Source organism: Euwallacea fornicatus, chromosome 34 (genome assembly GCF_040115645.1).
Source record: "Euwallacea fornicatus isolate EFF26 chromosome 34, ASM4011564v1, whole genome shotgun sequence".
NCBI classification, from domain to species: domain Eukaryota; kingdom Metazoa; phylum Arthropoda; class Insecta; order Coleoptera; family Curculionidae; genus Euwallacea; species Euwallacea fornicatus.
In genome coordinates this window covers 2,521,490-2,545,709 of record NC_089574.1, presented here as the reverse complement: position 1 = coordinate 2,545,709, position 24,220 = coordinate 2,521,490, and the positions used below count along the sequence as shown (strand labels likewise).

Below are 24,220 nucleotides of genomic sequence, written 5' to 3'. Positions count from 1 at the left end.
TAAATATATGAGAACCTTTGAAAGTATAGGAGTGGTTGCTTTCGAAAGAGCCAAAATTGACAAATGATTAGGGCTTAAACCACCAAAAGGGTAGGCGCGCCCCATTCACACTTGAAATGCAAGAAAGTCCAATTTTACTTATTCTAAATTGCAAGTAAAAATGACAGACAAAAGTTGACTGTACCTACCTTGGTGAAGACCGTGGAACCGTGGAAAAGCCCTACTTTCTCGAACATCCCAGAAATTGAGGATCCAACCGATGCTATATCTCGAAGACTCTGAAGGATGATGATAGTTGCTTGCTGTGGTGGGTAGTAGAATTCTTTTCGCTTCGTCGGGGTGGAACGCTTCAGTTTCAGTACTAAAAACAGAGGAATAGTTTTGGGTAATTTCCAATTGCAGGGGCACAGTCGATGAACATAATGTGGTCCTCTACGAAAGGAATGCTACTTTGGGACAATGTCGACGATAAGTTTTGATTGCGTTTGAAGGAGGGGAAATTTTATTCTTAGTTCTCATATTTCGGGAATAGAGGAGGCTATACTTTGCAAAACAGGACTTTTTGGAAGATCCTCTAGGAACGGGCTTCTTTTTTTTTTTCTTACCTCTTCTTTCTTGGTTCCGTAGATAGTCTTTTAATCCACAGGGATGATACCTTTTCTTATTTATTGCTTCTCAATTTTAAATGATATTATATTTCTATTTCAAATTTAAATTTTTAAGTTAATTCCCACTTTTCTGTTAATGAAAACACAAAACGAACTTTCGCGGTTCGATTGTTGACAAGGAATGTCTTAATTGTCATTCGATATGTTCTAGTGTGTTTAGTGGTGTAGTTCATAGGTTTTTTTTCCAAATCAATCCTTCCGAATGCCTGTTTCTGGGTTGATGGGGGTGACTTTGTAGGGGCGCAGGCCGTCCTAAATGTGTCTCTTACGCCTATGGATATGCAAGTGAAAAAAAAGGGGTGAAAAATCAAGTTGTAAAAAAACTATAATTGGGCGGGAAAGAAATCAATAAGATTCCGCCTTTAGGCGGCAGATGGCGCATGTAGAGCATGGGGGGAATCTGTATTTTGAATGTGAAGAAATCTGTAAAAGGTCCTGCCCCTGGACGGTAGATGGCGCATATACGTCTAGGAAGGACCCTGTGTTTTATCTGGGAGGAAACCTGTAAAAGATTCCGCCCCTGACCGGTAGATGGCGCATGTAGGACCATTAGGGACCCTGTAATTTGTTTGGAAAAAATTTGTAAAGGGTTCTTGCCCTGGACAGAAGATGGCGTATGTAGAACAAGGAAGGAAACTGTAATTTGATTGGAAACATGTCTGTAAAGGGTTCTTGCCCTGGACAGAAGATGGCGTATGTAGAACAAGGAAGGAAACTGTAATTTGATTGGAAACATGTCTGTAAAAGGTGCTTCCCCTGGACAGTAGATGGCGGCTGTAGAACTTGGAAGGAAACTGCATTTTGAATGGGAAGAAATCTGTAAAAGGTTCGACCCCTGGACAATAGATGGCGCATGTAAAACAAGTAAGGAAACTGTAATTTGAATGGGAAGAAACCTGTAAAAGGTTCTGTCCCTGGACGGTAGATGGCGCTAGTAGAACAAGTAAGTAAACTGTAATTTAACTGGGAAGAAACCTGTAAAAGATTCCGCCCCTGACCGGTAGATGGCGCTTGTAGGACAAGTAAGGAAACTGTAATTTAATTGGAAAGAAATCTGTAAAAGGTTCTTCCCCTGGACGGTAGATGACGGATGTAGAACAAGGAAGGAAACTGTAATTTGAATGAGAAGAAATCGTAGTTTATACATGGCGCCACACACGAAAAAATATCAATAACTCTTAGATAAAGAAAAAATATCCGTTACTCATTTTAGAAATGAAACAAACTACCCAAAATAAAAATTAAAAAAACTCTCAAAATAACCGATGACGAGAAATCACTAGAAATTCAAATGGGAATTAAATTAAAATGGTAATTGAAAATTAATTTTAATGTTATGAATATTTAAAATTTCTTTTAAGGTACTGTTATTAAATTCTAATCCGTTGTCGCAAACGATTTTTTTCCGATACTCTACAATATGAGAAATATTGAATTAAAGAATTAGTTATACTTATTGCATTTTTACTAAGGATTTTTATAGCATGCGCGAATTTTGAAAATGCGTCAATAATTGTCAAGTAAGACTGATTGTTGTAGTAGAATATATCGATATGTACGATTTCGAAGCTGTTTCCATGGTCATTATAGGAAAATAAAGTTTTGCGTATTTTGCTCTTCGACAAATATCGTAGGAATTTATATATTGAGTTACTGATTTCTGTATGTTAATTCAATAATAATTTCTTTTGAGGTACTCTATTTTTTTCCGACGTAAGAATCATTTCACAGTAGACTTTTCTGTCTTCAGCTGCTGCAAGAATACTTAAGGTTAAGATCAACTATGGATTTTAAATTGAAACTGTAAGGGAGGTCTTCAACAAAATACCTATAAAATTGATTTCAGTTCCTCAAGACTGTCGCCCGGAGGAAAATCCAGAACTCTCCTATGAAATTTAGTGTTTAAAAATATCCGCTCACAGTTTATACATACTTCACCAAAGAACTTTTCACATTAATCATATAATCATCAAAGTTCAATAATACCAAAGCATTAACTAAGAAAGTAATGAATTAACATTAATCTCAATGTCCAGAAATGAGTCATTTATTACCTGTGATAGAGAAATTCTCAGTTATTCTATTGGAATTGGGAACAACGGAATCAGCTAATGATAAGAACTTATTCATTTTGGGTTTATTGCTCAGAAGAATGACTTGTCATTGCCCGTATTATGTATACTTAATGTATATAGAAAAGTGCATATTTTCTCAATGATTAAACAAGCAAATGACAAAAGCAATTAACTATCCCTCAAGGTACTGTTCGCATTAAATATGGTATAATATAAAAGGTTTTGCATAGCTGCAAATGGACTCAGTACTACTCCGAATTAGTGACACACAAAAATGCATTCGCTTCTCCATATTATTGTTCTTCTGGTAAGTTTTTGTTTTTCACAAAATTTCGCAATTTAAAACAAATTGACGTCAATGGAGCTCTTTAATTCCGTCACCAAACGCACTATAAACAAACAATCATTAGACTTTCTCATTGTGTATCTGAAACCTCATCTTTTTGTTTAAATCAAATTAGCGCCCATTAGCGTCATTGGGGGCCCGTTAAAGACGTCAAATATAGCATCGAGACCATTCCAATTAACGTATGTAATGAAAGTTTTTAGGCATTCTTAAACGAATTTGTTTTTTTTTTGTAATCGAACTCATTTCCACTCTGATTTGAAATCGTAATCATCCATGAATAAACATTTTTAAACTTGTGATAAGTGCTTTTGTCACCTCGGTGGAAACCTTGTGGAGACACTTGGTCTGGAGATCTGACGACCGGATAGTGTGGGATTCCCCAGGCCGTCTAACCACTAAAAAATCTCGCGTATCTTTTTTCCTGCAGCCTGTAGAGACTCGGAACTGTTTCTAGGAGGTATAGGGTCAGTATTGTTGCTCCTTTTGTGTGGTACGTTCCATGCGTCCTTTTTCCTTGACCATCACCAAAATAGTATAATTACAGCGGTTTTGCATTTCAACATCCTGTTAAAGAAGAACGTTGGACTCAGGTTATCTACACATATGTTTAGGATGCTTTTGTGATTTTTACGATTCACAATTCGGGCCCGTCTTCCTTATTCTATGTGTGTTGCTCTTCAAGCTACTGTTACCGCCAAGCGCCTGAGTTAGATGATAATCCTGATGCTTATGTTTTTGACCTTCACAAGTCTAGGTCAGGGATCAACTGCTTACATCTCTGACCTTTGTCCGCCAATCGTGTCTATTGTCTGCCATTTCTGGATAGTTGTTTGCCTGGTCTCTCGCCTATCTGTCTTCCCGATTCGATGAGGAACTTTAAGTTGGTGCGTTCCTCTAACAGAAGATCAATTGGTAGAGTTCCATACTAAGACCTCAGTTGCCTCTAAACATATTCTGCAGTATGCATACATGATCTGCATCACGGCTTTTCTTTGAACGTTCGACGGTATCAGTATTGGATACTCCATCTATTTTGCCTCATACTACAGTGGATGGAAATACCTTGAATTTCCCTGATTTTCGGTAGATTTACGATGTAGCTATTCTTCGATGTGAGGTTTTCAATCCTGACAACAAAGACACGTGACCGGTGTCCAATAGTAAAGTGCGCAATCGGGAAAACTTCGCTTTAATCTTTGCGTAATTTTTTTTTGCAACATAGATATTTAAAATGGGAATTCATTATAAAATTGCTATTACCCATTTCTGTCAGTTTTTAACTAATATCGGTCATTGACTTTGGATTTACTTAAAAAATGTATGGTATATCAAATTCTTATCCACTGTATTTAAAATATGTTCGTGTGGCTGCAAGTCTATATTGCATCGTGTAGACTTTGTAGACAAACCTTTTCAAACCTAAATAATAAATTTACCTCGTTTCTCTGCTCGTAGGTGGCCGTAGTCACTATCAACAATGCCCAGCGCTGGCAGACCAACTCTATATCCGATGACTGGAGCCGACAGGCCAAAGTGGCCAATACAGAAATTAATTTTGAGGTAAATTTAGATTAAAACTTCTTTATCTAATAATCATTGTTCCTCTCAGATTCCAGGCATATCCTCCACAACCTCTCTTCAGGTAAACAAACAAGTTCCTTATTTAGAAGTGCTTAGATTGGTGCAATCTTACCTCAAGCTCAAGGGAGAGATGGCGGGTAGGCTTTGGGCCCTCATTAACGACAATGCTCACATTCTGACAGCACTGAGGGATACTTTGATCACGAAAATATCGACGATTCACAATTTTACTTTGACCTTGATCGTAATTTTGAGAAAAGTAATGGAATTTGCAGTTTCGTTGTTTGGAAACTCGAGTGTCAGTGCCGGTTTCAACTTTGGGTGATACGAATAAAAAGATAGTTATATTTTCTTATTGATTTTTTCTCATAATAAATTAAAAAATACATTTAACATTTAAAATTTGCTATTTGTTTTCGGTACTTCCGACCCAAAAAGTGTTACTTTTTGAATGACGGTAAATTTACTCATGGCTTGGCAGAGATACTTTAGATTTTCACCAAACTACAGTGGGAAAATCGTCGTCTCTATCTAAATATCCAACGTCTGATTTTTTTCTATTATACCCTCCTTGGTCTCTTTCATTGTAGTAGTCATTCGAATAAATATATCTATAAGAAAATCGCGGTTTATTATGAGAAAAGGAGGAAAATTTCTAAGTGCAGTCGACTTTTCAAAGCTAAAAGTGTCTCACAAACGCCACTGACCATTAGATAGGCATGCGCAAAAAATATTTTACGACTTATATAAATGAGGTTATATCTCGGCTTTTCTCGGCTTTAGTTATAGAGCTTACTTTGAACGGCCTTCATAAGCCCTTCGAATCCTATGAAAAAGCTTGACTAGTGCTGTTTTGCCTGAATGAGGCGTATCTAGCGTCGTGGAAACTGCTTCTTTTTGCGTGGTTGTATTTGTAGAGGTCTCTGTAGAGTTAGTTTCTTTGGATTTAGAATCAGAAATTTGGACTGGAGATTGGAAGTTTAAAGGGAAGGCAATTCCTAGAGCGGCGGCAGAGAGAAGAAGGGTTATTATTGTTAACTAAAAATGATAAAAATAAATAAATAAAAATTTATAAAAGAGAAAGAATTACTTACCTTATTCATCTTACTATATTCCGTTATTTTCCCTATTTATGTGCCTTTACCTTGCTGCACTGATTTGCATACTGAACTCACATACTTTTTCAAATTTGTTTTATAGTACCGGAGTTTACCTTTGGCATTAGTACGCTCTTAAGTCCGTTAAACCACACGAATTCCTATGAATGTATTATAAATAGTATTTCGTGCTAATTGTTATTGAAAAACTACCTTGCCCGACAGATGAGAAATTACATCCGTTTTAGGAGCAAATTAACCGATTAATTTTGTGAAATATGTTGTTTATTAGTTTTTGCAATTACTACTGCATTTAATAAGCTTGAAAACATTCAGCTGGATTATTCATAGTTCTCAAAATTTCCAGGCATCACCTATGGTCATCAACTACCGAAGCACCTAAGTGGATTTCTACTTAAAGAAAAAGGTGCTTAAAGACAATTTTATTAAACATTCTCAATTATAAATTTTCGGTATTTCATCGAACCCCTTAACGGAATAATTTTAAATTTTCAGTCCATCTCGTTATACCCCAGAAGACTTAATATCAGAATATTGAAACCTCTTTGTCTGATATATCTGGTTGGAAAAGTAGTCGTCCAGGTGGGTGATAATAGAGATGAGGAAGGAACAAGTTCCCAACACTATGTAAACAAACATCTCTATCATCACATTGCAGATGATTTTCATCAGCCACCATACCATTGGGTTGAGGAGGATGTTGACGCTGATGGTGAGCCATAACGTAACCAGCTGAAGTCGCGTTGTTATGCAAAAATATTATGTATATATTTTTTTTACTTGCAAAATCCAGTAAAGAACATTTCCTGATAGTTGTATTATATCCTTAGATACTGAACACCCCTCGTAGGTTTCGGGAGGTGTCGGTTAGATGCACTGGAACGTGTTATCTCTCCGAGGTGTCCTCTGTTATGAGGTTATTAGTCATGCCTAAAATTTAACGTAAAATTTATCAATTTCAATTAAATTTAGACCTTTTGTCAAAAGAACCAACAAACTTACAAAGCAGACTGACATCACATTTGACATCAGTGAGTTAGTGATAAAATTTCCTTTACCTTGGCTGACAACGATAATATTTGCTGAGAATATTATGTATTAAATTTATTTATAAATTTATTTGGAATAACAAATGAGGTGCTCATCAAGAGTTAACACACCTCCATAGGAAAAGTACCGGAAATCGTAACGGCTCGTGGTAATCGAGTGTGAATTGGTGAGAAATTTTCTACGTTGTCCGTGGTAAACCCTCGGGAGGAGGGGGGGAGGGGGAGATCAATTTTAGCACAAATTATGATACGTTTATTCTTGGTCATCCAATTAGGATTTCGTAAAGAAATGTTCCAGAACGAGTGCGAGATTTAACATGGGAAACGTGTGTCTCAAATCAGAGAAATGTCGGGAAAAGGTAATTACATTTACGGAGTGAAGAGAGGTTGATTAGAAAGCCAAAAGGGCCTCTAATCACCTAATCCCAAAGGTCTGACCTTTGTTTTCTTATTACCACCATCACTGCCTTTTCTTCATAACTCAAGATTCACTAAATACGATAAAATAGGACTTTTAAACTTGAACGTTCCGTAAAGTTCTCAAGGAAACTATATTAATTATACTTACCGTAAATCTTATAATTCCGACATCAACGCAAATTTAATAATCAAATCATAACTTGACCAAATTCAAAAGTTGCATGCAAATAATTGTTGAATGCATAATATATTTATACCACATAGAGCTGAATAGAGATAAACTCCGTTGCGATTATTTTTGCAATCAGACTTACTGTATAAGTGTACGTAGACTTTGTAGATAATGACGCCGATTTTGTGAAAGAAAATAATAAGAATGCATATTCAAAGATTATGTATGGCGTTAAGATTGTCCACTTGCTTCAGTGATAAACCCCATTAACACCTCAGCAATTTCCTGCAAATCTTCAATTCGGAGAGATAAATATTAAAAGAATCCTTGTTAGCACTTAATGACTAATCCTGTGCTGTTTTTCTATATATAGAGTAATGATGTCTCGAATTTACAGACAGTTTAGAGATATACCTGTCGAATAGAACAAACAATGAGATTTCCAGCTTCTATTGTGGTAAGTTTCTGAAATTTATCAAAAATATTAATTTTAATTTTTACTTATTTTTAAGGCAGTTTTCCTGGCCATATTTCCTCTTGCGATCAATAGCTTGTCCACCATCCCTAAATTCTTTAAAGATGAAGAAACAGTAACAGTATATGATCCATATAATGTAAAATACGTTTCTGTAGAAGCCGCTTCAAAACCCTCCTCCACAGAAGGAGCAGATTTTGTTTTGTTACCCTTATCTACATTTTTCAACCTTTCTTCGAGGGGCAACAGCATTACATGGGCACCTCCACACAAAATTTCCAAGAGGCAAACTCGTTCCTATTGGTTATACAGCCCTATATTCAGGTTTTCTAGACTGAGCAGCAACAGGCGCAGATTTGGGGGCTACAGAGGTGGGAGCTTTAAAAGGCCCTCAGGGGTAGGTTACCTGAATGATAGGGACTATTTTCCAACGGTGGCTTGAATAGTACTGGAACAAAATGTTTTTTGCCCGGTGTTTATTTTCATTAAACAGATACAACTGTAATTTAATATAGATGCGCGTGTTATCTATTAGGTCTGCTGAACTCAATAAGCGATTGTGATAAACATTGGGTTTACTACTGTATTTGAAAAAATGTGTGATAAGTACATTTTAAATTTACATCTATGCTCTGTATTTATTATTTCATTGGCGATTAGGCATTAGAGAAATTTGTTTGTTTTTATTGTTCTAATAAAACTTTTGAGTTAAATTAATTTTTTTAGCCGGAGGTCAAATGATTTTTATTTTTAGTATATAGGAGCTAATAATTCAATAGGAGCTAATAATAGAAATATTTTGGATGAACCCTAAATACCATTAGGTGATTTAAGTTATGTTCATTATCAAGTCAAGAGACATTAATTGAATTTCATAAAATCTCTACAGGGTGTTTTATAATGCCTTTTATGTGCAAGAATGCATGCCTCGGCTCTTTTTCATGTATTATTGAGCGCTCGTTGAAAAATACCTAGAATACTTTTTATTGTATTATACGATTGAATTATGCGATTTCTCAATTACAGATTGTTGGAATTTTATTTTATTCCATGAAAATAGTTAACGTTATAAAAATATTCAAGACTTTTTTCCACATAGAAATATGGAGTACTAATAAAATTATTTTTATTTTTAAATAAGCCAGTAGTGTATTATATTTTCCTTTTAAAATGTTCAGAGTTACATGAATAGGAGCACCACTGATGTAACTAACAGCGTTGTTTTTCCCATAAAAGATATGTCTTTACAACTATTTTACGCCCCCATATTTTTCTTAAAAGTATTTAATGTTGGATCGGCCTTATTAGCGAAAAAGTAAAAAAAAATTATCACCCTGTCTTTCAGACAGGAAACGAAAACAGATTCATGCTCTGAACTTTTTACATACTAATATGAAATACTCTGTATAGTCAAAATTAATGGATACATCCTTGGTATCCATCACCATCCAACAAATTTTTTCAACACCGACCAATCACTAAAAAACATTTTCAGTATCTTTAAGTATCTACTTATCATATGTAATAATTATAACATTTTTTGAAAAAACATCACTTCATAAGCCTTTGTTACGATTAGGCATCCGTTTCACTTTCCATCTCGTTTTCAGCCTGTTCTTCAGGTGTTCTCAAATCGATTGCTAATCTCTTTAAGGGTATTCCAGATATCTCCGTTTGCTGTTTGACCTTCTTTCCGTAGTGCTGAAACACTGTTGCTAACGCAAATGTAATTCTTCGTGCTTGGACTTTTGAGTCACAAAGAAAGCTGTGGCATATAAACGGGGATTCTAAAACGCATATGCAACTAGCAAGCTAAGAAATGTATAAGTAATAGTACGTAAACATACCACTCTTAAGGGTATCATCTACGACTATTATCATGCTGAAAACTCGAGTGTACACTAAATCTTGAACACCATACGAAATGATTTCAACGGAAAATTTCCTTGAAGGACCAGGAACTTTCCCCATTACTTCCGTAAAAGTAAAGCCGTCTTCGGTGATTGAAATATTGACTATGGGTAAAATGATTTCTGGGTGTAAATTTTTTGCTTGGTCAACTAAATAGTCCACAGGTTTTCTAGTGAATTTTATACCCCATAGTCCCTTGGCTGGATAATTACCTAAAAAATAAACTGGAAGTTTACGACATACTGTGAAGATATAGGAGTATCGATCATGAATTATAAAAGAGCAGTAGCGGTGTGTATGCAAGATGATACAGGGCAGAAAATTTATTTCGGATCGCTAAGAAACAGCCTTAATCTATTTGGTTCAAGGCTTTTGTGGGCTCGAGATTATCTCCAGTTGTAAACCTGTTTTGCCCTTAAGATACGGCTAAGAACATTTTTACATTTCTCAAAATTTTTACGTCATCTTTGATTTAGAGAGGCCAATAGCTTCTTGTCAACGAAAAAAATCTGTATACATTCAAAAAAAAAGGTTTTCGAAAATGATTATTTAATTTCTTCTGTTCGGTTTGGTTCCGGAAGCGATAAGCGTATTTAACTCATTGATCCATATCTCCTCGCTCGGGTTAGTTATCGGATTTACTGCATTGGTTATTTAACGCCGAAATTGACGAAAATATGTTGACAAATCAAGGGTGTTATAAATTATGATAGATTTGTTGTAACATAGCTTTTGGTAATTTCATAAAAATAATCTATATGAAGAACACAAATATATGGTTTATTGTCACATATGCAATCAACGAGAGGAATTCTAGACTAAAGTCGCTGCTATGAGACTTTAGATGAATTTAAAAGAAGTGGAAAAACTCACCTAAATATTTAACAGTAAAAGTGAGCGGCAAATCATCAATCGTTATTAGCGGGTCCTTATCAGTCATTATTCCAGGTTAACGAAAATTAATCTAAAAACACACTGGTCTTAATTAAACTAAAATAGACCCACAGCTTTAATTCTACGTATGAACACGACAGTTTTACTTTATAACTTTTCAGTAATTGAAGTAAACAGTATCGGAATAGGACATCCTGTTCGTCTCGATGTTTCCGGTAAACGCTTTTGTCGAACCTCACCGTGTAAAATAATCTGCATCAGGTTACTAATCAACATTTGTTTTTAGGAAATGATATGACGATGATGGCATGATAAAGCTGATAAGATAGGAATATTTGATTTGGAGTTTTCAAGACGATATGTGATACGCTTCGGGGGATAAGTTAAGTTTGCTAGCGAGATGCATTCTAACACACATGTCGGTTACATTTAGCTCATGCATACTGACGCTACAAATAATAAACAATTTCGATAACGGAATGAAACTACTCATTAAATGAAGGTAATGTTGTGTCAAGGTTCATCTATTATATTTTTTACGTTTCATGAGCACAACCCTTTTTGCGTCGCATGTTCGTTAAATGCGTGGCTGCTTGGATGATCAAACATTTTGTATGTCTGAATTTATGATTTATAATTGTTATGTGTGGGCTTTAAGCTTATTTCAATACAGCAGACGCTCGACAATGTAAACTAATTCAAACCAAGTGTGGTTCACATTATCGAAATATTTATATTGGCGAACGTAATCTAAATAATAAATGATTTATTAAAGAAACGTTTAATACATATACAGGGTGTTTCCTAACTACGTGTAAAAATGTTTAGGGCGTAATTCTGAATGCATTTCAAGTGGAAAATGCCTAATAAGCAAATGTATGCGAATGGTTCGTTTTTAAAATAGAGATTGTTAAAACATATTAAAAAAAACACGTTTTGCCTGAATATTTCCAATATGAAGCAATCGGACAAAACTTTTTGAATTCCCGGTAAAAATTTTCGTGCAAATATAGCCAGCCCTGAACATTACCTGTAATGTATCTCCCAGGGAAACCACGAAACTGGCCATTACTCTTTCAACGCTTTCGAGGATATCATCCTCAGGGTAAAGTTGCCAGAATTTGAATCTATTGGTCCTTAGTCACTTTACGAATTTGTAGCCCTATCCAGCTGGTTGGATCAATTGATTTCAATAGCTACACCACTCAAGTTGTCACCCGTCTCAAATTTGAAGTTATAACTGGTAAGGCGATTATTGCTTTCAACGTATGTCTCAAAAATTGATAATCTACATAATACATATCGATGCCATTTAATATTTTTAATTTGCTGTAAGTACCCCCTATTGGACAATTGCCCTAACTCATGCCTAATATTGAACTTTTAGAGTAAAATATATGATAATATTGGTTTTATCTGGACATTGTAGCAGCCATCGGCCACGTCAATTTCTCCACACTCTCAATAACGTGTCCAACTTCGATGGTATTTTTGGAAAAAAATATAGGGATATTCCCAAGCAGTCTTACAGCGAAGAGAACTATTTGTCTAAAAATGCTTCTAATAAAAATTATCCCCTTGAAGATAACATCGGAATAGAGAATGTTAATTTAAGTGTCAAACATGATCTAGAAAAAGAGCAGAGGCCACCAGGGTTTCGAAAGGTTGGTAAAAGTGAGGAAAGAGATGAACTAAAGCCACACATTATCCGGGTAGTTTCACCCTTGAGCAGGCAGGAGAAGTGTAACACATCGAATAGTAAAAATTGCTTTAACGATCTTCCATCATATCTCGTGAAAATCGATAAAGGCGGGCAGAAGAATAGGAAGATTCCAGAATATAATGATGGTGAGTGCATTTTTAAGTATTACGTTACCTTAGAAGTTAATGTTTTAAACTCATAAATATTAAACTCTGGGTGTATCAAATCCTATGAACCTACCTTGATATGCGTAATAAAATGGTCAGGTTTTGTGGGATAGCCATGGTCTCCTGTAAAAACTTGTTATTGAGAAAATCAAATTTTGATTTTATTTTAAGATGATTCCATATTTTTTTAATTATATTTTATTATTTATTTAATATTTTTCTTTTGACATTTTAAACCCATTTTTTCCCACAATCAGATTATAGTAAAACTCCCGCTCATCGTTCATGTAAGAACTATGGAAGAGTAGATGCGTTATGTCCAGTCCTCCTCTTAGCAAGCATGTTAATGACCAAACTGATGCAACCCAAAAATGGTTCCAAACTTGAGGCTCTCAAGTGCAGCTTGGACAATCCTAAAATTCAACAATATCGTAAGAGCTATTTGCAGCGAAAGAAACGACAGTTAGAATATTTGAAAGGTCGAGGATCCAAGCGCAAGAAATTAAAAATAAACAGGAAAAATAGACGCGATTATAGAAACATCAATGCAACCGAACACATGCAAATAACTAATATGGCAAAACATACATCTAGAAATTGGACGTCCAATAAAACACTAATTTCCACGCCCTTATATTTCGGAACTATCAGTCCAGTTGAAAGGCGACCGGTAGCAACTAATATTAAAGACATCATATTCTCTGAAGAAAAGTCTCTGCTCAAGAAAATTTCAAGCTGCAATCCGGGAAATCGCATCACTGCAAGTGAACCATTCCCTCTTAATGTACAATTTTCTCGTACGGAAGTCCTTCCAAACGGGACATATCCAAGAAGTCTATCTAATGGTACTTTGTCCAGCCTTGATCAATCTTATCAAGAAATTCGGACAAATACACAACCTCCAGATATGACGCCATCAGTTCAACAGGATCCACAAAAACTTAAAACTGATTTTAACTCGAAAATCAATGATCCTAAATTTAGGAAAATTTTGGTGGAGATTATGCAGCGACAGCAAAAAATGACGAGGTTTGAGGTAACCACACCTGATTAATATACTATCTTGCAGTACCACTCATGAATATTGGGTGGGTAAGAATTTATTGCAGGCCACCACAAAAACGTATATACCAAGTGATGCGAATCAGCGAATGCCACCCGTTCCAACAGCGAATACCACAAGTCTGGCACCAAATTCACCAGCACCACCAGATGAGAAGACTACCTCTGATATCGCGAATACTGGTAATTCATCGTATACTAAAAGCAACTTCTGGGGCCTCATAGTTCCCTCCCCAACGTATGAAGCAGAGATCAAAATGAACAAATCAAGTAAACGCTCAGAGAAACCTGAAGAAATTACAGAATCTTTGTATGATGTTGGTGCCGATTCTATTAAAGTTGGTGTTTCTGCAAAAAATGATATTCAATCTGTGGCCCCTCAATTATCAACCACATATAATTTGCCAAACTCTTCTATATTCGTGAGTGACAGGAATCATGTGACACAAATAGAGCTCAGTCCAGAAATGAAGAAAAAACTCAACAAACTTCAAAAAGACCTGAAAATGGTCCAGGAAATTCAGAGCATTTTTAATGAAGTAGCCGGAATGAGGAAACAGCAATTCAAGAAAAAAAGTAGTAACGGGTCGAATAATAAGGGTAACAAGAAAAAGCAGTCCGGACCTGAAGATAATGTCAAGCAGTATGATGATGTAATTAGTGCGATCATAAAGACGAGGATTTGGAATGAAACTAAAAATAAGGGTTTATCCAGTTCAAAAACAATCAAAAGAAAGAATAGAGAAGTACCAAGCAGCGCAAAACATTTTTTTGGAACGAGTTATCAAAATTTACAGTAAATCAAAGCATTCGTATTTTGAGAAGAAACTTAGCAAACGCTGATTATAGGAATAATATATCAGTAGCCTGTGATGAAGGTTGGAAAAGTAAAAGTAAAGATTCAAATTATGGTGAGTACAAAAACATGGGAAAAAGTTCATTCTCCAATTTGTACAAACAATCTTCACCCTTCCTCTTTCTTTCATTCTGCCTTTTCCTTTTCAACGGTTAATTGTCTCTCTATGCCTAGTTACCCAACCTAAAGATTATCCAAAGTTAGAATTCAGGCTACTGGATTATACTCTCGACGCCTCGAAATTGGTGCCACAGATGGTAGAACAACATACTACTTTATCCACAAGACAAAATTTGCTGGAAGCGAAGAAAATAATTTCCAGAAAAATAATACCGTTTAAAAAGGCAAAATTGTTCAACATAGAGGATGAACTGTTAACAACTGAAAAATCATTTTTGACCCAAATCACTACCAATAGCGACGAAGATTATCATGAACTTTTCACCAATAGCAAAGATACCAATAATCAGGATAACGATGATGGAGAAAATTATGTTGCTGGAGATGAGGTTAGATATTTTTCCAAAAAAAAAACATAACTGGATGTTTGAATTTCATCCAGGTATCTCGCGATGTTATAGTGAATGCTGCATCATCTATCAATGCAGCTAATAGCTTCACCAATGATGATGACTTATCTAGCGATTTAGTAGTCGCATCTGATGAATTGATGAAGGGCTCAGACGAAGCCGTTGCAAAAAACATTTTAGAAAATATCAATAAAGAAGGTAGAAATATGTCTGGCACTCAATCAATTTTAACGGTTAGTGAAGATAAAACAATTCGAATATTTGGAATTCATTTTAGCTTTGCCTGAACTTGAAATAATGCTTACACCATACCATAGAACTAATTATGGAACTACGGTAGTTACTAAGGTCCCAGAAATTATAATGATATGTATTGCTTGTTACGGATTGGAAGCTATCAAAAAAGAAAGAATGTGCGGTAAGTTTTTCCTCCTTAATCGGAAAAGTAATATTATTAATTAATTTAAGTAATATTATACTTATATCATCCCTCAAAAAGAGGCGTTGAAGGAATAAATCCTTCAATCGAAGTCATAACGGAGAATAAATCCAAACAACTATTCTTTGAGTTTGAAGATGTGGGAATATTGTAGGATGCTTTATCGTACACAATTAGTGTGAGGTAAGATATTACTTCCAATAATTACTAGGCAAATAACTAATATAATGTATCCTGTGTGATATGAAAGGAATAGGTTATATTCACCATCTAATCAAGAAATATGATGGATGAGAATAATCAATGCAGGATATTGATTTTTATACTTTAACGAATCCTAATATACACAGGGCGGGCCTTAATAAATTTGGCACCTTGGAAAAAATTTTTAATCACCCCCCCGTACCTCTAAGAATAACCGCTGACCAGAAAAATCCGCCGCCCTTCCTAGTTTGGCGCCACGGGTCGTTGCTCAATCTGGCCCACCACTCATAAGGCCGATACTGAATATATATAACAATATTAATTCGTTTAATGGAGTGTATTGGTTTTACATTATTGGGAGACCTTGGCACAGCTTCAAAACTTATTATTCTCCCCAAATTCTCCCGTCATTCTCTACGCAGCATTATAGGTTTAAAAACCACATTTCTTTATCCCAAACTCGAAAAACTCAATTAAACCGGATATTATCAGACCATATACATTTTAAAAACGTATCGATTTTTAAGATCCTCATATAATTCTTGTTGTTCTTTCATTTCAGTTGTGTGTCCCAGAAACACGTACAGCGGGAGCATCCACTCATTCTGCAAGATGTGCCCCGAAGGAAAATATCAGCCCGATCCTGGGTCAACATTGTATATAAACTACAACTCCCCAGTCGACGCCTCTGTTTGTCTTCGCATGCTGTTAAATTTAAAATTGTGGTATTCCACTGTATATTTATTACTGTAAATGGGCATTGACCTAGAAGAAATTTACGTAAAAAATTAATTGGTCCTCCAGGGTTCAGAAACTGGGTCCTGGAGCCAAGGAGCACTGTCTTATTTGCCAAAAAAGGGGGGAGGGGGCAATGCTATGTCCGCTTCTTCTAAGTCTTCGTTCCATCAACTTCCATATTAATATTTTATTTTTCAGTATAGAAATACGACTCTATTCAAACTCAATGTCGGAGCCGGTTTAGCCTTCGTGACGCTATTGGTGATTATATTAGTGATTTGGAGAAGTGGCTTGAAAAATAGATTACATGATGGTCAAGTTTGTCGAGGATCTCTAGCACACGAAAATACTAACCAATATTTGAATCCTGATCACGAAATAGAGTAGTACGAATGTTTACTTAAGATAACACCTCTTCAAATGCCACCTACTTTTTTTTATCCAAAAAAATCAGTCCAAAAAGACACTAATAAAAAAACTTCCTCGTAATTACACAGTTACGCCCGAGTCTTTTTTAAATAAAATTCGAATAATACTAATAATATTGTAAGAGTAAAACTGGAAAATACTTTTTCCTATAATAAAGTTCATGTGGTAAAGTCTATATGTATGAAAGAAATGTACATTTGAGGAAAATTCTCATGTAGATTTGCTTCAGGATCAAGAGCGACTTGAATAATGTGTAAATAAGTAAAATAAAGTTTTCTGGCAATGCGGATCATAAGTTTGAATATGACCTTTATTTAGGTAAAATTAATTTTCTTTGATTTCGTCTAATTCAAATTTGACCATTGGACCAATGGACGAAAAAGTTTGCGTCCAAGGGGGAACTTCCAGATAAACGTGCTAGTTACCTACTTTAATGATCATTTTTATTTATTTACTTATTCTTTTTTTACTAAAAACTGTTTGTGAGCACAAAATCGATAACAAAGCAATTTCCTATCAACAAACAAATGTTTTCATTATTTACGTACCATTTAACTGGATGTGAATTGCGTTTTTTACTAAATTTATAGGTGTTTTTCTCAAAAACTAATCGACAGATTTTCAATCGCAACATATTGCATGTAATTTTAAAAAACCTTTAATATGAGGTGTCATTTGACCCATGTTGTATTTTTTTAATCAGGCATTTTGCGCCACTGGTTTGATAAGCAACATTTACAAAAATAAAGAAACGTCAAAGGATAATGTTTTTTGTCCCGTTTAATGTTGCTTTTAAATTTTTTGAAACTAATTATTTATTAAGAAGTTAAAAAGGAAGGCAGTTTAAAGTCGCACTGTATAGACTAATGACATTACTTAACTGGATCGTGAAATTGCTGACCTCATAGGGGCATTGGTTCATTCGTAAGAATTATGGTTGCTGTTTTAACAGCAACCATTTAAGCGTAAGGCATAGGGCCTTACGACAACCCGTACTTTATTAATACCAAAAACTCGTATCTCCACTACTGGTGAACCTGGTCGCTCTTAATTTTGATAAACAAAACTATCACAACTAGTTACATAATTTCCTAAATTGTCTAAATATATCGACGATAATTCATTATTAGCATTTGAGAGCTGCTTTTATAGATAACTACTGTATGGTGAATGCATAATGTGGATCTTCACACAAATTGTGATATTTTCCTTGCTTAGAGGCTTATTGGGTGTGCCAGCACCCTCTGAAGTGTCCATTATAGTCATCGGCAGCGGTCCTTCGGGCATAGCAGCATCTACAAAACTGCTCAAAAATAATTTCACCAACATAACGATACTTGAGGCTGAACACAGAATAGGTAAGAAACTATTTTTATTGCAAAAGTAAGATACAAAGCTGAACTAAGCTATTAAGCGGGTTGGAGCATCAACCAAATCAAACTTAAAACGTCGATAAAAGTAGTTGAAAATGAGCATAAAAATAGTGGAACTGCACAATTTTAGAAGTGAACATAGGAAAACATAAAGGAGAACTTCTTCATTCGGATTTTAGGTGGAAGGATCAACAGTGTCCGATTCGGTAACGCTTATGTAGATTTAGGAGCAGAGTTTTGCCATGGCCAGGAAGGAAACATTGTATATTCAATGGAACAATCATACAACATATTGCAACATTCTACGGAGGACTTCCAAATCCTTCGTTCAAATGGCGAAAAAGTCGATAAGAAAACCAGGAAAAAACTAATTGATTTTGCTGAATCCCTAGCAGCCAGTAACGAAACTACTGAAGGATGTGAATATGTGAAGTCGGTAGGAGAATGTTTAAGGATCAAGTAAGGGCTATAAGTAATCTGGAACACCAAGCGCCCAAATGGAAATTGGTTGAATGATTCGGTGGGAATTTTTAGGGCAAAAGAAATTCCACAAACCAGTCAAGACCCTAAGGAAGTCGAAATCTTAACTGAAGCAATTGAGTTTGTTGATGCGTATCTCTGCTCGTACGATAGTTCATTTGATTTAAATGATCTGAAAAGTACCACTGAATACAAATTATGCGGCGGTGATATATACATGAATTGGAATGGTCATGGATACAAGACGATACTGGAAATAATGATGGAGAAATATCCCAACAACAAAGGTTTGCCGATTGATGATAAAATTTTCATGGGCAAAGAGGTCGATAACATCACTAACTGGGATGAAGACAAAATAACAGTAACTACAACTGATGGGAATAAATATTTAGCAGACCATGTAATTTTCACTCCCTCTTTGGGGGTGCTTAAAGCAGACCATGAACGCCTATTTAGCCCTGCACTCTCAGAGGATAAGGTGGAGGCAATTAAGCAAAGGGGATTTGGGGCCATACTGAAAGTTATTTTACATTTTCCTGATAAGTGGTGGGATTCCCATTTTTATATGTTTCTATTTACCAAGGAGGATAAGGATGTACTTAAAAAGGTAACATTTTGCGCCGCCCTTATCGCTGTATAGTTACATACCAAAATTTCAGAAAAACATGGAATGGTTGTTAAATATTAATGGCTTTTCCCAGGCGGAAAGCAACCCAAATGTGCTGATTGCGTGGTTTGCAGGGAAATACGTTCCTCGAATTGAAAATCTAACTGATGAGGAAGTTTTGACAGCTCACAAGTTTGTCATTCACAAATTCCTGTCCCCGTACTATAACGTTACAATGCCGGATAAATTACTCAAGTAAAATTCAAATTTAATGATTCGTAGCCTTATTGATCTTTAAGTGTAAATTTATGTGTTCATCTGATAACTTTGCCTGCGCTTCATCTGGACAAAATTACATTTTGCAGATCGGAATGGTACAGTAATCCACACTTCCGAGGGACTTACTCTTACGAATCTGCCAAATCAACTGCAAAAAATCTTCAAGCGAAACTGGCCGCTCCATTGAATAGTAAAACCGGAAAACCTAACGTTATGTTTGCTGGTGAGGCCACTCATCCTCATTACTTTTCAACAGTTCATGGAGCCATTGAATCTGGATACCGAGAGGCAGAGAGGCTCATACAGCTTTATAAATAATTAATTGTTCTGCAAATTAGGGTATTTTCAATGCTCCAATAGATGTACTAGTGTTACCAAATATTATATAAATATTTTGCTTGGATCAATCTCAATTGTTTTCATAAGATCCATTCCTTATAGTCTCTTTTACTTAAGGCGAATATCAGCTGCAATGGAACTTGCAAAACGACACAACCTGGGACAGGTTCATTGCTATCAAGAAATTCACAAAAAATTAAAGTACTTTAAATGAAGAGAAACACTTATTATTTTTGACTTTAGTATTACCCAGTATCAGCCTTATGGGAGGGAAGGAGAATTTTAGACGAGTTAGGGCGGAGGAAATTCCTTATCGGCGATTTTTGTTGGAGGAGGTGGGGGGTAGTGATCAGAATTTTCGCCCAGGGTGCCAAAATTGCTAATAAATTGCTCTGGCGTCGCCTGTACTTATGGAAGAAATAAATAGGTGATAGCTTTCTCCTCTACCCAAAGAACGCAGTTCTGGGTTCCCAGCTGCTTTTGGGGTCAAAACTATAACTTAAATCGCCGACGATTCCATACTTTTTATTGTCATATTTTAGCCTTGGCGATGATAAACTATTTCCTTTGCTCCCCGAAAGCGCCGAAAGGACGTGAATGGAGCCACCTTGTGAAGACTGACTTGGAGCTTGTTTATCTGTTCTTGACGCGATTGTACAACTGCTTAGTCGCTAGAGACCTTTCAATTGGAAAAAGAACGCAGTCTTATTAATGTAAAAGTAAGTTATTCACTAGTTAGTCATTAACCTATTTGATCCGAGTCAATGGGTACAGTTAACATCTGTTCTCATCCGACCTTTCTATCTCTTCTAAAGGTGATAAGTGCCTAGTAACCAAACTATAATACCAAAATTGCACAAGCAATGATCATAAAAACGCATAAAAATCAAAATTGACCTTAAACATACAAAAGTATGAAGTAACTAGGATGGATTTATTTAATACGGTAAACCCATCACAACAGCACTAGTGATGGATCCTCTCACAGTACATACGAGTTATTCTCCATTATCATCAACATCATAAATTTGGTGGAAGTTACTTTCTTCCGTCGACATTCCTAAAAACTCAACTTTGCTAAACGTATTAGATGCAACTCAGCTTATGGTGTCTTTCGGTGAGTCAGTACACCACGTATATTACGGATTCATACGATAGTTGTTTTGGTTTTTCATGCACTTATCTTTTCATAGTAGCAGAGTTCAAAAAATCGTCTAAATATGAATTTTCCCATAGCACTAATTGACCCGGAGGTTCAAAGGTCATGGCGCATCACAGTGATAACAAAACGGAATTGGGACAGATTTATCCCGCTCAGTTTTTTATAATATCGGTTGAAAGTGTACTGGAATCAGTGAAATCCCAAGAGCGGGATAATAAAAAACTTTATTAAAACTGTTTAAATTGAACTAAGTTGGATATTGTTGATAAAAGAAACTGTTATTAGGTAAAAAAGAATTGCTGAGTATTGGAAATTCTCACAAGGTGTTTGCTCCTTTCACTCAATATTCACCAACTCTCCTAAAAAAAATTCTCTTTATTATTTCCATCATCGCCAAAATTCCTTGATTTAGTGCAGAACTTTGTCAAGTGTATCATATCACTGGCGCATAATTAACGGTTCTTAATGATTTAGTGAAAGTAACCATTCACCACCGGCAGGAAAAGTAACGTTAATAACGAATCGGAACTATTCCATAATCTGTTGTTTCTCTGTTACAAATACATATTGGTTATAAGATAAAGAAGTGAAAGCCTTCCTGTTCCGCCTGCAATAGTTATTGAGGGTCATTGATTTATTCATGGATGGCGATCGATTGATGGCGAAAAATACAACTAAAACGGAATTAATAAATGAAACATTTATGTTCGCATTCATTTTTTTATAAACAGTCAACAATACAAAAATAAAATTAACAACATCCTATATACAAAAAAAAACCAACAGGAATTTGATAAGTCAGTCAAAACGCTCCAAATCTAGTTCCATCCTCCTTTACCGCCGTGATCTACGGATTTTTCATGCTTGGTCTCATGGTACACATGCTTGAAGACGGGAACATGAACTGGATATGGCTTGTTAACATGTACGGGATAATGCTTCTCAATTTCGACCTTATAGGGCTTTTTAATATAGACGGGCACCAACTTCTCAACATGAATGGGGATTTTTTTTTCAATTTCCTGTGGTACTAATTTGTAGATTGGAATTGGGATTGGCTGGGGTACATGAACATGTACAGGGTAAGGTTGCGGCACTGGCACTTTGACGACTTGTGGTACTGGTACTCCAACTGGGTGTGGCAAGGGGACTCCTACCTTCTTTACGACATGGATCGGGACGGCTTTGGTGTGCTCAAAGTGCTTGGTTGGAGCTTGATGGTATTCAACGCCACCGTCATCACCACCGCCTCCGCTGGCTTGCCATCCATGGTCTTCACCAATGCTGTGATCTTGAAGGTCGTATCCACCGCCACCGTCATGGCCATCGCTCTCTGCATATCCGGCTAATGCGGAGCCTAACGCCAGAGCAACTATGAAGGAGGCACCCTGGAGAAAATATGGGTTTGTGTGAGTCAGTGGAAAATAATTAAGGTCATAAAATAAGCCTTAGATTCGCGGTATTCAGTGAATTGAACTGCAAACGGTGATGTTTATAGTGAAAGAATGTTTTAGGATTAATGAAGGATTATCACAATTAGCTCTAAGTTCCAGTGTGGGAGCCTAAACTACTATCTAACTTTATCAACGGACATAGAAGTCCTAAAAGCTTCACTTGCAGAATAGGGAAAATGGTCCTGAATTATGAGAACTGCGAAAACGCTGATACCGCATAACACTACACTTTACAATGCCCGTTATTCAAAGAGCAACAAGTCATACTAAAAGGACACGTGGAGACCTTAATTTCGACATCCCTCATTAACGAGATTTGGAATGCAAAACAAAGTGGTTTCGCTGTGGCGATGCCATTTTTGCGATGGTGTAGAAGAAGAGGAAGGTGGTCGGGAAGTCCCATACTATTTAGTCGTCAGAATACCAGATTAAGTGTATTTAAAAGGTGTTCCTCGAGACAAAAAAAAAGCTTTAAACTCAAAATTGATCGATAAATTGATGAGTTATGTTAACTAAAATTTAAGTACGGAGCTGTAAAAGGTAAATGCTCTTGACGCAGTTACGTTTTGGAAAATATGAAGAAAAGAAAGTATGAGGATAATGAAGAGCAGGAAAAATAGAAAAGTTGAAAAAGATCTTACTTTCACCTTTTTGAATTTCATAATTTTTGGGGAATAAAAAAAATTGCAAAAACCAAAAATTAACTGAGGACCAAAAAAATGAAGGAAAAAGAAAAAAATATTGTAAAATAATCCGGAAGTTATGAAAGGTGAGAAGAGCTCACAAAATTTAATTATATTAAATATATTTTCAGAATCTAAATTTTTCATTTTGAACATCCCAAAAAATGTAATATAATTTTTACGATATGAAGGCAAATAGCGCCAAACGTATCACGATTTTCATTAAAAACAGTAAATCTGATAGATTAAAAACAAGTTTTAAAATCTAATAAATCGATATTAAAAATAGCTGTAAACAATATCTTTTTTACGAAAACTATTCTCTAGCGAAAATTTCAATACTTTCCAGTAACTACTTCCTGACAAACAAATTAAATTGAGAACTGCGTGACTGAAATAGAATTCATTACATTCTCATACCATTACCATACAAGAGACCCAATTCGGAAATCAGGAAAAACCGATGAAATAATTTAAATTCAAATTAGAGTGAATGTAACAATTTCTTCTCGTGGAACTAACATCTGCATGTAGTAGGTAAAAGAATAAGGTACTCACAATTACTTTCATTTCGTGTCGGATGAGATCTGAAACCGTGAACCTGAAGAAAGTAGAACTAAACTGATGAACATTAATGAAAGTCTTTACCTTTTATAACAGTGCTCATCAAGTGGGGATTTTCAGAGTGAAAGGGATTAATAATAATTGTATCATATCACATGTAATCAAGGAAAAGAACATTGACATTGTATATGTTAAATTGGGGAATAATTTATATTGTTTAGTGCTAACTTTTGGTAAATTTTAGTCTTTCGCTCATACAAATTGCATAAAACTGCTGAACGTAGATAAATCATAATTACAATAAATATATTTTAAATTTAAAGTATTACTTACATTGTTTTTATTTCGTCTTGAAACTAGTACCAGTCTTGAACAAATACCTTTCCATTACTTCGTTGGGTGAAAATCTGCTTCAAAATTTTCTGAATTATTCCAAA

General features: G+C 35.6%; 7 protein-coding genes and 1 long non-coding RNA gene across 14 annotated transcripts; 5 read left to right on the top strand and 3 right to left on the bottom strand.

The window, feature by feature from the left end:
• Positions 1–2,738: 2,738 nt before the first annotated feature.
• Positions 2,739–5,075, top strand: LOC136348596 (uncharacterized). 2 transcript variants are annotated; one of them, XM_066299536.1, is made up of 3 exons: positions 2,739–3,050; positions 4,548–4,652; positions 4,702–5,075. In XM_066299536.1, the coding sequence occupies exons 1-3, from the start codon at positions 3,018–3,020 to the stop codon at positions 4,996–4,998; spliced, it is 435 nt and encodes a 144-aa protein (XP_066155633.1). In that variant the 5' UTR covers positions 2,739–3,017; the 3' UTR covers positions 4,999–5,075. The 2 variants fall into 2 exon arrangements, 1 of the variants encoding a protein (XP_066155633.1); XR_010733686.1 differs by lacking the exon at positions 2,739–3,050 and adding an exon at positions 3,310–3,556.
• LOC136348597 (uncharacterized) lies at positions 5,016–5,917 on the bottom strand. The gene is made up of 3 exons (XM_066299538.1): positions 5,768–5,917; positions 5,470–5,711; positions 5,016–5,284 (listed from the first exon to the last, which is right to left on the bottom strand). The coding sequence occupies exons 1-3, from the start codon at positions 5,774–5,776 to the stop codon at positions 5,170–5,172; spliced, it is 366 nt and encodes a 121-aa protein (XP_066155635.1). The 5' UTR covers positions 5,777–5,917; the 3' UTR covers positions 5,016–5,169.
• Positions 5,918–7,808: 1,891 nt separating this feature from the next.
• On the top strand, positions 7,809–8,155 carry LOC136348598 (uncharacterized). The gene is made up of 2 exons (XR_010733687.1): positions 7,809–7,889; positions 7,949–8,155. It is a non-coding gene; the product is annotated as an uncharacterized lncRNA (long non-coding RNA).
• Positions 8,156–9,395: 1,240 nt separating this feature from the next.
• Positions 9,396–11,774, bottom strand: LOC136348594 (uncharacterized). Of its 3 annotated transcripts, none has more exons than XM_066299535.1 (4): positions 11,743–11,774; positions 10,692–10,782; positions 9,755–10,030; positions 9,396–9,694 (listed from the first exon to the last, which is right to left on the bottom strand). In XM_066299535.1, the coding sequence occupies exons 2-4, from the start codon at positions 10,756–10,758 to the stop codon at positions 9,483–9,485; spliced, it is 555 nt and encodes a 184-aa protein (XP_066155632.1). In that variant the 5' UTR covers positions 10,759–10,782; positions 11,743–11,774; the 3' UTR covers positions 9,396–9,482. The 3 variants fall into 3 exon arrangements, with proteins under 3 accessions (XP_066155632.1, XP_066155631.1, XP_066155630.1); XM_066299534.1 differs by lacking the exon at positions 11,743–11,774 and adding an exon at positions 10,952–11,080; XM_066299533.1 differs by lacking the exon at positions 11,743–11,774 and having other exon boundaries at positions 10,692–10,966.
• LOC136348591 (uncharacterized) lies at positions 11,119–14,679 on the top strand. Of its 4 annotated transcripts, none has more exons than XM_066299528.1 (6): positions 11,124–11,214; positions 11,761–11,817; positions 11,873–12,043; positions 12,100–12,560; positions 12,839–13,617; positions 13,679–14,679. In XM_066299528.1, the coding sequence occupies exons 3-6, from the start codon at positions 12,018–12,020 to the stop codon at positions 14,441–14,443; spliced, it is 2,031 nt and encodes a 676-aa protein (XP_066155625.1). In that variant the 5' UTR covers positions 11,124–11,214; positions 11,761–11,817; positions 11,873–12,017; the 3' UTR covers positions 14,444–14,679. The 4 variants fall into 4 exon arrangements, with proteins under 4 accessions (XP_066155627.1, XP_066155625.1, XP_066155624.1 ...); XM_066299527.1 differs by having other exon boundaries at positions 11,129–11,214; positions 11,541–11,817; XM_066299529.1 differs by lacking the exon at positions 11,124–11,214 and having other exon boundaries at positions 11,244–11,817; positions 11,873–11,955; positions 12,102–12,560.
• On the top strand, positions 14,426–16,836 carry LOC136348593 (uncharacterized). The gene is made up of 6 exons (XM_066299532.1): positions 14,426–14,554; positions 14,674–15,008; positions 15,062–15,227; positions 15,307–15,447; positions 16,235–16,397; positions 16,609–16,836. Exons 2-6 carry the CDS (start codon positions 14,754–14,756, stop codon positions 16,652–16,654), a joined length of 771 nt encoding a protein of 256 aa, XP_066155629.1. The 5' UTR covers positions 14,426–14,554; positions 14,674–14,753; the 3' UTR covers positions 16,655–16,836.
• A 1,111-nt stretch (positions 16,837–17,947) lies between these two features.
• On the top strand, positions 17,948–19,988 carry LOC136348592 (spermine oxidase-like). The gene is made up of 5 exons (XM_066299531.1): positions 17,948–18,197; positions 18,392–18,671; positions 18,747–19,302; positions 19,355–19,557; positions 19,668–19,988. Exons 1-5 carry the CDS (start codon positions 18,017–18,019, stop codon positions 19,897–19,899), a joined length of 1,452 nt encoding a protein of 483 aa, XP_066155628.1. The 5' UTR covers positions 17,948–18,016; the 3' UTR covers positions 19,900–19,988.
• Positions 19,989–21,767: 1,779 nt separating this feature from the next.
• Positions 21,768–23,881, bottom strand: LOC136348634 (uncharacterized). Its single transcript, XM_066299616.1, has 2 exons — positions 23,778–23,881; positions 21,768–22,470 (listed from the first exon to the last, which is right to left on the bottom strand). The coding sequence occupies exons 1-2, from the start codon at positions 23,787–23,789 to the stop codon at positions 21,901–21,903; spliced, it is 582 nt and encodes a 193-aa protein (XP_066155713.1). The 5' UTR covers positions 23,790–23,881; the 3' UTR covers positions 21,768–21,900.
• Between the last annotated feature and the right edge of the window lie 339 nt (positions 23,882–24,220).

Excerpts from the sequence above, each read along its gene's own strand:
- LOC136348596 (XM_066299536.1), top strand. The coding sequence starts at position 3,018 with ATGCATTCGCTTCTCCATATTATTGTTCTTCTG. Across the intron at positions 3,051-4,547 it reads TCCATATTATTGTTCTTCTG|GTGGCCGTAGTCACTATCAA; the intron begins GTAAGTTTTTGT and ends CTCTGCTCGTAG. Across the intron at positions 4,653-4,701 it reads ATACAGAAATTAATTTTGAG|ATTCCAGGCATATCCTCCAC; the intron begins GTAAATTTAGAT and ends TGTTCCTCTCAG.
- LOC136348597 (XM_066299538.1), bottom strand. Across the intron at positions 5,285-5,469 it reads GCTTATGAAGGCCGTTCAAA|ATATATTTATTCGAATGACT; the intron begins GTAAGCTCTATA and ends ATTTTCTTATAG.
- LOC136348594 (XM_066299535.1), bottom strand. The coding sequence starts at position 10,758 with ATGACTGATAAGGACCCGCTAATAACGATTGATGATTTGCCGCTCACT. Across the intron at positions 10,031-10,691 it reads TTTTACTGTTAAATATTTAG|GTAATTATCCAGCCAAGGGA; the intron begins GTGAGTTTTTCC and ends TTTATTTTTTAG. Across the intron at positions 9,695-9,754 it reads AGATGATACCCTTAAGAGTG|AATCCCCGTTTATATGCCAC; the intron begins GTATGTTTACGT and ends TATGCGTTTTAG.
- LOC136348591 (XM_066299528.1), top strand. The coding sequence starts at position 12,018 with ATGCCATTTAATATTTTTAATTTGCT. Across the intron at positions 12,044-12,099 it reads TTTAATATTTTTAATTTGCT|AGTAAAATATATGATAATAT; the intron begins GTAAGTACCCCC and ends TTGAACTTTTAG. Across the intron at positions 13,618-13,678 it reads AAAAAATGACGAGGTTTGAG|AATTTATTGCAGGCCACCAC; the intron begins GTAACCACACCT and ends TGGGTGGGTAAG.
- LOC136348593 (XM_066299532.1), top strand. The coding sequence starts at position 14,754 with ATGGTAGAACAACATACTACTTTATCCACAAGACAAAATTTGCTGGAA. Across the intron at positions 15,009-15,061 it reads ATTATGTTGCTGGAGATGAG|GTATCTCGCGATGTTATAGT; the intron begins GTTAGATATTTT and ends AATTTCATCCAG. Across the intron at positions 15,228-15,306 it reads AGAAAATATCAATAAAGAAG|CTTTGCCTGAACTTGAAATA; the intron begins GTAGAAATATGT and ends AATTCATTTTAG.
- LOC136348592 (XM_066299531.1), top strand. The coding sequence starts at position 18,017 with ATGTGGATCTTCACACAAATTGTGATATTTTCCTTGCTTAGAGGCTTA. Across the intron at positions 18,198-18,391 it reads TGAGGCTGAACACAGAATAG|GTGGAAGGATCAACAGTGTC; the intron begins GTAAGAAACTAT and ends TTCGGATTTTAG. Across the intron at positions 19,558-19,667 it reads ATGCCGGATAAATTACTCAA|ATCGGAATGGTACAGTAATC; the intron begins GTAAAATTCAAA and ends TACATTTTGCAG.